This window comes from Pimephales promelas, chromosome 18 (genome assembly GCF_988280905.1).
Source record: "Pimephales promelas chromosome 18, fPimPro1.hap1.1, whole genome shotgun sequence".
NCBI classification, from domain to species: domain Eukaryota; kingdom Metazoa; phylum Chordata; class Actinopteri; order Cypriniformes; family Leuciscidae; genus Pimephales; species Pimephales promelas.
In genome coordinates, this window is record NC_142786.1 from 8,571,398 (window position 1) to 8,583,604 (window position 12,207).

General features: G+C 35.3%; 1 protein-coding gene across 1 annotated transcript in view; it reads right to left on the reverse strand.

The window, feature by feature from the left end:
• Nucleotides 1-12,207, reverse strand: part of LOC120483726 (fibrocystin-L) — a 44,165-nt gene that overhangs the window by 15,138 nt on the left and 16,820 nt on the right. The window contains exons 32-46 of the mRNA XM_089122744.1: nucleotides 12,028-12,170; nucleotides 11,749-11,853; nucleotides 10,180-10,368; nucleotides 8,918-9,088; nucleotides 8,564-8,781; nucleotides 6,865-7,840; nucleotides 5,846-6,094; nucleotides 4,737-4,886; nucleotides 4,291-4,465; nucleotides 3,529-3,685; nucleotides 3,277-3,433; nucleotides 2,970-3,179; nucleotides 882-1,011; nucleotides 272-513; nucleotides 48-184 (exon numbers count right to left, since the gene is read on the reverse strand). Of these exons, the coding sequence (XP_088978870.1) occupies nucleotides 48-184; nucleotides 272-513; nucleotides 882-1,011; nucleotides 2,970-3,179; nucleotides 3,277-3,433; nucleotides 3,529-3,685; nucleotides 4,291-4,465; nucleotides 4,737-4,886; nucleotides 5,846-6,094; nucleotides 6,865-7,840; nucleotides 8,564-8,781; nucleotides 8,918-9,088; nucleotides 10,180-10,368; nucleotides 11,749-11,853; nucleotides 12,028-12,170 (3,409 nt within the window). The remainder of the gene's footprint in view (nucleotides 1-47; nucleotides 185-271; nucleotides 514-881; nucleotides 1,012-2,969; nucleotides 3,180-3,276; nucleotides 3,434-3,528; nucleotides 3,686-4,290; nucleotides 4,466-4,736; nucleotides 4,887-5,845; nucleotides 6,095-6,864; nucleotides 7,841-8,563; nucleotides 8,782-8,917; nucleotides 9,089-10,179; nucleotides 10,369-11,748; nucleotides 11,854-12,027; nucleotides 12,171-12,207) is intronic.

The window sequence follows — 12,207 nt, forward strand, 5'->3', positions numbered from 1 at the left end:
TCCAAGAGTTTTGAAACAAATGTTTTTGAAGCAAAATGAATGTTTACCTCGACATATTCAATTCTGCCAATTGCCAAATTTTGGTTTGGTTGTGGTGCGTGGAACATGATGCAGCCACCAAACTGGTCACTTCCTACTTCTTCTCCAAACCTACCCTGGAAACAAGTCTGGGTGGCAAATTCCCCTGTAAGCAAAATAATTCATATAATTTGCTAAAATGTCTTTTATCTGTTTGTCTTTCCATCCACAGCTGAGGAAATAACATCCAAACCTGTGTTGAATCCATCAGGACAAGCTTCAATCTGATCGTTCCACTCCATGTTGTTGGATCCACGGACAACGATATTTCTGGTAAGAAGGCCCACCTCTGCTCTCGCTTCAAAAACTGTCCCATCAGGCAGTGTGACAGACACACCCAGATGAGTGTATCTCAGTGGTTCGGTCAGAGTGAGGGTCCTACCGTCAGCTGAAACCGAGGCAATTCTCATCAACTCATTCTCACGCTGACTGTGTCTGTGAATTCAGTCAAAACACATTTTTGGTTATTAGCATTAGCACTGATAATGTTTTTGCATCATTATTTGCATATTTTTATAGCAATTTTATACAATTTGAGCAAGAAGAATTTAAACAGTAAGTTTAAAAATTCATGTTTTACCCCAATAACAAATCAAATGATATCATCTAAAAATGCAAAAATGTTTTTTATATATATTTTTTTAAGTTAAATGAATTAATTTGGGACCATTTTTTAGAGAACAATTGCAACATTTCCTTTGCCCTTGTTCATACACTGATGTAGTTCAGTTTCTGTAGCAAGTCAGTGGCTTCAATTAAATCAACCTGAAATTTTGCTGTAGGTTTGGGTGGTGCATCAATACCTATGGCCAGTGGAAGCGATGACAATTTCGTCGCCAGTCTTCCAGGTGACGGCATCCATCAGTGTCAACGTGTTGGAGCCGTTTCGTGCAGTCTGAGAAAGGCGAGTCCACGGCATAGGGACAGGGATTCCTGGAGAAGTAGGATTGTAGTTAAGCCCTGAACAAAACCTCTCACTGCAGGGAAGTGATTACGCACTATGGTGTCTGCATCAGTGAAATTTCACAAAGGGGCTTTCTGAATTAAATGAGCCTTATGGGAATGTTATGTACAGTAGGTCATCTCTATATTTGTGAGGATAGCTTCATTTGTTTTTTTTTTTTACTTTGTGGGCTTTCAGTTGCAGTACCCTCTGAAGTCTCTGTTACTTTAGTCAAGTTACAGACAAAAAAGGTAAATAATAAAAAATTAGTAGATATGTTTATTGGTACAACTATTCAAAGTTTATGGTTATGCATTTTGCTGATTATTTAATTTTTGCACGTTCAAAATTTTGTGGTCAGTAAAATTTTTTATTAGTGCATTCACTGGAAAACAGGCCCTCAAATCTTGTTTACACTTCTGCATATTAAAACTTCACAAAACATTTGTGACTTTCCTGTTCAAACTCAAAATGAATGAAGTTAATTCACCAAAATGAATGAATTCATTCATTCATCAAAATGAATGAATCTTTTTCCGAGACAATTCATTCATTTCATTCGTTGAATAAACCAAATGACACGAAAAAAGATTTGTTCATTTTGATAAACGAGTTTGAACACGAGAGTCACGAACGCACGTCAGACAAGGTAACCATTTGAGCTTATAAAACTTTTTTTTTTGAGCAATCGTTTCGCTTGATAACACCCTTATCAAAAAGGGTCTGAAACTAAAACTGTCTTTTGGACCTTGAACTGTTTGGTTACCAGTATAGTACATTATATGGAAAAAAATCCTGAAGAAAGAATGACATGGATATCTTGGATGACATGGGGGTGAGTAAATTATCAGCAAAAGTTTTTTTTTAAAAGTGTACTACTCCTTTAAATGAACGTAAAGAACCATGTGCGTCAGGTCTTAACGAGACAACAGCCTGATAAACCTGCTGCTGTCTGTCATTTATATTAATCAATGAACAAAAGACAAAGAAAAATCACTCACTGCTCTTGACTGAATAACTTTTGTAGCTTTTGATTAATCTATATTCAATTTATACTGTATGCAGTGAAGACTGAAATTTTAAATTTTAAGCACTTTTAACAATGTTACATGGGTCAAAAACAAAAAAAAAAACAAAAAAAAACCTTTTTGTGTGCATTTTACCAGGGCAGGTAAAAATCTGAACCAGCCCAACTGGGCCAGTAGAAAAAAAACCTTAGCGTTGAGCCCTGATATATTAAAGGTACAGCTTAGCTTACAATGTGTTTATGTGAAAATTGTTTCAAGCTCAATTAAATTAAAGTAGTTATTTTTAAATGGTAAAATTGATAACTTTCAGTTATACTTTAATGTTGAAAGGCTACAAATGGCTAAAATTGAGGGGAAAAAAAGTACCGGTATTAGTGATGCTGGCCTTCATTCGTAGTGCTTATCAAAATGATGCCTTAAACAAATATGTTGTAAATTATTTTGGAGATCCAATGTGATGTACTATAATATACAAATAATGTTAGGTGTGATTAATCATGATTAAGTGATTAATTACAGAAAAAAATTGAATCAATCGACAGCATAAGGCATACACATGTACTGTATGTATGTGGTTATGTATAGACCCTAAATAAACTCTAAATAAAGATACATTTTCAGCATCATTACTCTAGTCTTTAGTGTCACATTTTTATATGCTGATTTGTTGCTCAAGGAACATTTATTATTTTTATTCTTAATGCTGGGAACAGTTGAGGAAACAGTTGCATTTTTCTTTTATGAATAGGAAGTTCAAAAGAACATCCTTTATTTGAGATGCAAAACTTTTGTTACATTATAAATGCTTTTACTATCCTTTTTTTAATGCATTTAATGCATCTTTGCCTTGAATACAGTATTAATTAAAAAAATATCTTACTGACCTCATATATTAATAATAGTATTGTTTATTTACATACCATGCAGATCCAACACCCCTTCTCTGACAGCCAGGGTCTTGGTGCCATAGACAGGAAGTTCTGTAGAACGCAGGTGTCCATGCAGTGTGATTATGGCCTTGTGCTGGAAGGGGGCCTGCTCTGTTCCGATCTGCAGCGCTCCACCATCTGTGATCAGAATATTCTCTGCCTGCAGCTCAATATCTGCCTCATCAAAAATCAGTCGCCCACCTAAATAGGAAAAAAGACATTCACAGTCAGTAACTGTGAGTGTAAGTGTACCAAGGCTTTGTTTAATAAAGGCAGCATTTGTCTAAACAGAGCATACCCTGGATAAGGAGCATCTTAAGAACTGGAGTGCTGGTATCCAGAAGGATGGTCTGGCCAGGAGTGATTACTGCAAACATGCCCTCCTCGGGAGGGGAGAGACCACCCCATGTATAGGGAGATGACCATACATCAATGTAGAAGAAGGTAGCATTATTCTGAGAGAGTGGACAGACATTATTATATTATTGATATTACAGATACATGTGATTATTGTTATTATTTAATATATTTATGACACGTTTGACGTTACCATTCTGGCAATTCCTCTGTTGCCCAGCTGGATTCGCACTTGAGTTTCTTGGGATCTGCTCTGAGAGTTGGTCACACAGATGATTTGCGATTCATTGGCTGACTGAACATCGCAGACAGACCCTGCGATTGTGACGGTGACTTCATTGACATTTGAGCTACAGGAGAGATGGGGGAGACAAAAGCCAGTGAACTTGAGAAAGTAAGTAAAAGTATTCTGTCATAATTTCTTTATCCTCAATAGGCTTTAGTAGATTTGAGATATAGTGTACAAATTGTATGGTCTACTTTTATCGTCAAGAGATTTGGGTGACTTTCAATGGAGGGACAGAAATATTTCAGAGTTCAGAAGATGAACTTAAGTCTTATTTTTGTGTGAACTAACCTTTTAAACAAAATAAAAATGAGAAATTATGCTTTGTCAACTAACTGAAATAAGTTTAGGTTGAAATAAATAACTAAAACTGAAAAGAAAAAGAAAATATATATATATATATATATATATATATAAACAATAAAAATGACAAAAGCAACAAAAAAAAAAAATTAAAAATGAACTAAATTAAAAATAAAACGTATTCAAAATATGAATAAAAATATAATAATATACAGTATAAAATAATACTAAAATTAATCTGCTATTGGCTGTACAACACATCAATGTTATATTTAGAAACAATAATGCTGAAGTAAACAATGAACACTGTATCCAAGCATGATTGGAGGACAATCAGCCACAATGTAAATCCGGTCTGTTCTGCACCTGAAACCTGAACCGGTAATCGTGAGTCTGGTGCCTCCAGCGGTTCCCCCTCTGCGTGGTGAAACGGTGGTGATAACAGGGGTCAGAGAGGATCTGTAAGTGTAGCTGTTCGTGAGGTTGGCGGTGTCACCTCCATTCATCACTATGACTGTGCAGGCCCGCTCTGCTTCACTTCCTGCAAGAGACAAAAGCATTCATTAAGATACAAGCAGGCAGACTCTTACTCTTTATTTCAGTTTATTCGTCTGTGACTTGTTTCCGAGCTGTCACATTTGTCATCGTCTCTCATTGACTGACTTCTGGTCAGTTAAAGCATTTCTGGTTTTACTTTTGCGGAAAATCTTTGGACTGGGAGTTCAAACATAGATATAATTGCTTTGATGGATTGAGCTTTGCTAAATGAACATTTCTAGACACATTCACAGTGCTTTTAAACTGACACATGCCATTGTTGGGTGGGACCTCGCAGTTCAGCTGGGTAGATGTGGAGTTCTGCAGGTGCATGTTACACTCTCTGTTACAGATAAGGACTCTTGTGATGTTTGGGTCAAATCCAGAGCCTTGAATGGCAACAACAGCTCCTCCGGCGTAACTTCCTACAGCAAGACAGAGCAAAGGCATCATGTAGTGTCTTATTAATTTGTAGTTTTTGTGTACTTGTGTAGTTACTTTGTGTGAATATGACAGCAACTATGTAAAGGTATCCAGCGTCAGGACCCTGAGTTTTAATTAGACAAAACAAAAGTCCCTAAAATTACCGCAAACTTCATGGGCCTGACAGTTTGCAAAATTATTAACATTAACAACTATTTTTGTTTTTAATCATTATTTGAAGTTTGATTGATTGGATTGATGCTCTTGGTAGCACTGTACAAAATTCTTAATCATCTTTATTTGAAAGTTATTTTTTTTTTGTTTTTTCCATGATGAGGACATCACGCAACCTGTCCAAGTATATGTGGTAAATGTGGCCAAGAAGTGTGTAGTTTGATTAACATGAACAACAAGTATATTAAGTGTTTTTCCTTGTTATTTTTTATTTGTTTGTTTTGTTTTTTGGAAAGAAATTAATTTTTACTTATTGTGCAAGGATTGATTAAATTGTTAAAATGCGCAAGCAAAGACATTTATAATGTTACTGTCATGATTATAGTCATCTGTTTGTTTAGATTAATTTTCATGGATATTTCATGGATTCTTTTACTTTGCTTGTCATTATTTCCTGTTGTCTTTGTTTACGTTTCCCACCTCTTGTTTCATATAAAGGATATTCATTATATGAATATCCATAGTAACAATCACCTATACCACCTTAAAAAAGTTAAATGTTATTAGTTTTAACTTGGTTTATAATATCTATATTCTATAGAATGACAATTCACAAGTTCACACTTCCATGTAACGGCATGTAACATTCCATGTAACATTTCTTTGTAAAATTTATTTTCCTAGTTTTCTGAAATTTTACACAAGGTTTGAAACTTTGCCAGTCAGTTTTGTTATATTCTGTCCATATTGACAAATCCTTTGCCCTAGAGAAAGTGTTTTTGATTACCCTCATTCGGTGTGACCCCTGTCAGCAACAGCTCATAGGTGAAGACAGACTGGGTCAAGGCATGACCTTTGACCTGATGGTGAAAAATGACTGGGAAAGTTCCTCCAGCGTGTTCTCCAACAGTGCACAGCAACTGCATATCTGTGATGGATGTCACGTTACAAGCCACACCGCCGATCTCGAAGGAGACGAGAGCTACATCTGTGCCAAAGCCAGAGCCAGAGACGGTGATCTCTGTTCCACCCGAACCTGCGAGGAAGGGATTACGTCTGTAGTATTACAATGAAGTGTTTGGTATATTCAACAGTTCAATAGAGTGTTGAAGAGATAACGTATATTTTTGAGACCAAAACTTGAGTAAATTCATTTTCAACCAAAATTTGAAAATGAGTTAATTTTTTAGCACATCCTGAAGACAATGTTTTTTCGATTAAATGCTTAAAATAAGGTCTGTGGTTAACACAATCTCAAGATATTTTCATGTTTTATTCTACAACATCATCAAAATACATCACCCTTGTCATTTTTTTTAAAAGCTTTTACTTGTCTTGATTAATGCTGTTGCTAACAAGTAGCTAAATGGGACAACAGAGGTTGTCTGAGACATTAAACATCGTCAAACCAAACAGGTAAACTCATCAAAAATGTTTTAGTTTTTTTAAATAAAGACCCAAAAGAAAATTCTGAAGCTTAATGGTGGTGACATTGAAGTCACGCAACCATTTAAAGCCTATGTTTAGCTTTTTACCTCTGGTTACATTCGTGCCTCTTGTGAAATTATCATGATGAACAAAATGAGTAAGAATCCAAACTTTTGTTGGACATAGACATTAATTTATGCAATAATCCAAAAGCCAATGGAAAAATCAAATTTGTTTTTTGTCAAGGGAAAAAGGGTAATGATAACTTTTGGGTTGGCCTACAAAAATATGTAATCACTGCAGCAGTCCATAGTAAATACCACATTTTATATATATATATATATATATGTATATGTTTTATGTAATGCATGTTAGTACCTGTTATAGGACTAACAGAGGTGATGTTTGGAGTTTGTCCCCTAGAGTAGTTGAAACGTTGAGGTGGATACACAACATCAAACACCTTAATGTTCACCTGCACCTGTCCCTCTGGATGAGGAGGTGTCATGCACCTCACTGTGTCTGGAGTCACATCTAAAATCCTGCAGGGCGAGTTAGCGAGCTTCACGGTTGTATTTCCTGCCACAAAGCCATTTCCTGTGATCAAGAGTGGAGTTCCTCCAGCAATGCTGCCTGATGTTGGGTTGACGCTGGCTTGAGCTATGCTGGTCAGGGTGGCGTCTCCAGTGGCGAGACCTTTTCTCATGACCACCACCTGTAGGACGTGTGTGCCAGCGGGAAGCGCACCAACTAAAACCGTGATGTTGTTATCAGTTACATTTGTGACTTCCAGCAGGATGTTGGCCACAGTTACCATTAGATCAGCAGAGTTGTTCCCAAATCCACTGCCAGTGACCTCAACGGTGGTGGCGTTTCCAGTAACCGAGTTAGGGGACACCGCGGATATGTACGGTGCAATGGAGTCGGAATATTGAAACGTGCAATCAAAACTGCATGAGGAAGAGATGGAGTTGACGTAAACGGCGACGTTTCCCCTGCGGGCCGCAGATGGAGAAGTATCGCACACCACTTGGGTGTAGTTCATGAAAACCACTTTGCATGGATTGCCTGCTACCGTAACTAAGCCGTTCGAGAACCCAGAACCAGAGATGAAGAGTCGTGTGTAGCCTGTGGTGCTGCCCACCAAGGGAAAGACAGAATCGACCACGGGTAGAACTACAAATCTGCGGTCATACTCTTTCGGCATCAAAAGGATGGCGGTGCCAAGGTTGTTGATTCTGACACTTATGGATAAAGGGATTCCCACTGGTGCTCCGCTGTCAGGACTGAGTTGGCAGTTAATCTCAGTGGAGGTGCTGTTGATAACGTTGCATGGACGATCTCCAACTTTGACCTTTGGTTGGCAAAAAAATAAATAAGACAAGCGATAAAAAAGTAATTATATATATATATATTTATATATATATATATATATATATTAGTTGGAAAAATATATCTTTTTAAAATTAAGGATAAAATAGAATTACATTTACCTGCATTTAAAGCATATCTGAAGCAACATTATTTGTTATAAAGAAATGTCAAGATTTTGATTAGGTAGAGAGGATGTATTTTTAAAAAAAATTGGCAAAATTACTTATTCTTTTTGAAGAATAAGTTTTTTTGGGGGGCTAAGATTTTACCCCTACTGTCTTATACCAAAAAATTTTAATAGGTAACATGTGCATTTACTCTGAAATCTCAAGTGATTTTCATTTGAATTATGGGTTTATTTATTTGTATATTTTCTGTATATAAAATATATGTTTTGTATGGTAAATCATCTAAAAATGTATGTGTACTGTATGTCTATATGTGTGCATTTTATGTATATGAACGCATATGTATTTGTTGTTGTTTTATAAGTATTTGTGTACTTTTTTATGTATTGTGATGGCAGTTTTTTCTTTAACTATTTATGTATTTTAAGTGGAAAATAATAAGTAAATCATTTTAAAAATGATTTGCCGTGTAATGTATTGACATTTGTCAGACGTTTGGGACATTTTATGCATGGTATTAAAAAAACAACAACCTTAAAGCAGCGTTAATGCCATAGCTGACCACTGAAGCTCACCTCGTTTGCACAGTTAATGTTGCTAAAGCCAGATCCATTGATGTTGATGATGTCATGTGTGGTACCATGGTCAGGCGTAATGTGGTTCACAATGGGGCTGGCACAAGAAATAAAACTGAAGTAGTGACTATCTGAGGTCTCGTTCAATTCCAGCTGATCTTGAAAACAGTCTAAAGTGGTCATACACTCAGAGTCAGATGAGTTCATTTGTCCTGCAACTGGGGAGAAACAAATGACAATTAGGACGATTTTACCTTCCAATTTCTTACCCCAAACTTTCAGCTTATGCTGAAATGTGAAAATCTGAATGTAATGTTGAGTTAAATTACTTATGAATATAGGTTGTCATTGTACCTATATTAATAGAGGCCTGTATTCCTGTCACAAACACCTGAAGCCCCACCGTGCTTTTCTCCCGAGGCATAACAGTCACTACTCCCTGCAGCGTCTTCTGGTTGCCAGAGTCGATGTAACCGCTGCTGTAGTAGTAAACTCCAGGAGAGGTGAAACGATAGGCGAAAAACCCTAATAATAAAACAGACACAACAAGATCACATTTTGTTCATCCTTAATCAAACTAGCGTCACACCTCCAGCTTTCATTGTACTTTACAGGAATAACAACTTACATTTACGGCAAAAGCATTTGTTATGTTTGTCTAGCGATATAGCAACATACATTGTTTTCTGCTCAATGACTGGAGTGTAATGTTGTAATTATAGTTAATTACAGACCTTGGGTTTATTCTTCATGAAATCTGACACTCTCACAAACCAAATGCTTGTCTGGATTAGGGGTGTTTAATCACATTTCCCCGAAGACCAGTCTCTAATGTCACAAAGATCAGGGCAATCAAAAGCCGCATACACTGTTTCAGAGTCAATATATTGTACCTATGCCTATGTGACGTATGTATGCCTAAGATGGCATAATGTTCATTTAGCAAAAAATAAAAAAAATATGTAAAATAAATTCAAGCTGGCAGCCATTGAGAGTAAAAGTAAGAAACAGCTTAAAAAGTAAAAAAAAAAAAAATATATATATATATATATATATATGTATTGAAAATACTTTTCTGTGGAGAATCACAACTTAATAATTCAATTCAGTTAAATTCAAATGTCTTTGTATAGATAAGTTCACTATACAAATTATTGCAAAGTAACTATACAGAAAATAAGATAGTGCCTTTAGGCAACTAATTTGTGTTTAGGAAAACAACTTTAGACTGATAAATGAATAAAAAAATAAAAATAACAATACTTGGGCGGATTAAAAAAATGCTTAACTTGTCTATAAAGATTTCTGGCAAAATAATTCAATTTTATTTATAGTATTTATATTCAAATAAATTATATTTATAAATTACCTTGCATATTTATGAACACCATCTAATTATTTACAAATATTAATACTCATGATTTGTGTTTTTTGATTCCTCTAGTTAGATAGGATCTCTTTAAAAGAATTAGACTACAAAATGTAATTTTTTAAGAAAGGACTGGTTTTCAAAAAAGTTTTAAGGCTCACAAACCGTTTATGTAGTTGTTGTCTGCTTGATGTAAATTAGAATGAGCAGGTTTAACACACAGTTTGTCTGATAGTAGTTTTTGTACCTTTGGCAGTTCCTGTGTCTCCACTGCTGAAAGCAATGCCATCATAGTCTGTGCTGCTGGGACTGGACACACTGAAGACCCTGTAGCTCAGACCAGGCACAAAAGCTGGAGCGTCCCAACGCCAAACCACTGTGTCCCCCACTGAGGCTATTATCGCAGAGGGACTCCAGGCGTAACCCTGACCATACACTATACAAGTGGGCAAACAAGCACATGTAGCAAGCATATTTTATGACAATATACAATATGTAGGGACATTTTCCAGACTAGAATCATTTCATAGTTTCCACCTAAAAAAAAAGTAATTTCTATCTAAATAAATACTTTATAATTAGAACAGCATAATTAGAACACGTATATAGACTGTTCAAATCTCCATACATTTTTCAGGATCATTTACTTTTACTTTTTCATTACCATTACTTTAATATTTTGTTCATTTCAGTGTTCAAATTTTTTCATGACCTTTTAATATTTTATAATATTTATTTCCATTTAATTTTAATTTCCAGCATTTCTCCATTACGTTTTAAAACTTTATTAATTTCCATATTTTTTAGCTTGTTTTTTTACTTTAAAATATTGTCTCATTTTTTAACATTACATACAATAAACAGTACTACAGCATTTATTAATGTTAATTTTAATATTTACAGTACTAGTGCATTTTTTTATTCAAAAGTTTTATCTGTTAACATTACTTAACAAGGCACTGTGAACTAACATGAACTAAGAACAATATTAATAAATGCTGTAAAAAATTCTTTATTTATTGTTATGTTATTATTAATATAAACTAATATACTAATGTTAACAAATGTGAACTTATTTTAAAGTGTTACCATTTTTTCTTTACTTTTTTATTTCTTAAATTATTATGACTTATCCAGGTCTGGTATTTATTTACAGAGCCCCCTCCTATCTCTTGGCCTCAAGGTAGTAAAACGTGGCCTCAGGATAGAAATACTAATTTGAGACCAAGACATATTATCTTGAGACCACAACATACTATCTTGAGGCCACGAGTTACTAGTTACAATCTTGAGGCCACGAGTTACTATCTTGAGGCCACAAGATACTCATAATTAATTTCTTTGACAAATTGGGACTAGGGGGTATTAAAAAAATCCCTGCTATTGCAGAATTTTAATGACTTCAGGAACCTTGAATTTAAATATCAGAATCTGTGTACATTTTCACATATTCTGCACTGATTGAGAGGGAAAACTAGAATATATTTCAAAATGTCAAAAAAATTGATGAACAGAGCTGACAGTCAAATTGATAAGAAAAATGTCAAATTAAGCAAGCAATCACTAGCATTCAATGCTATTGAAAATTCTGTATGCTATTATTTAACTATGTCAAGATTTTCATGGACTATAACAAGAAAAAGTGAAGTCTAAATTCATCCGCTCAATAAGTGCTATGAAATATCATGTATTTAGTTTTTTTGCTGGCAGCTCTAGTGTATTTGATAAGTCTGTCTCAGCCATTGTTTCATTGTCTCTGATGTTTTCAGGTATTGTGTGCGTGACAGAAAAAGAGATAAAAGTAAAGAGATATTACCGGGGTGGAAACCTTGGTTCGTCACGGTGTGTGTTTTATCTCTAGACTGGGTCACACACTCAAGTTGATGATCTGAAACGGCTGTCACTCGGCATTGTGTGTCACCTGTACAAAACGCACAATGCGACTACAGTACTGAATGATCTGGAAACGACTGGTTTGAGTAATACACTGTTAAACATCAAAGACTAAATCAAAGTATTTCAAGGTAGTTTTAAACATGGGGAATATTTTAAAGAATGTTGATATATACTTTTGTCCATTGTAGTCTTGCCTTACCTAGAGTGACATTATTGTCTGCTGTGACAGGGCTGAACCCGGAGCCGGTGATAGTGATGGTGGTTCCGCCATACAAAGACCCCAGAGATGGAGAAAAACTTGTGACATCTAGAACATACTTTATGGTGGTATTAAGGCCAGCACTGCAAACATAAACACAAAAACATTTAATCACTTTTA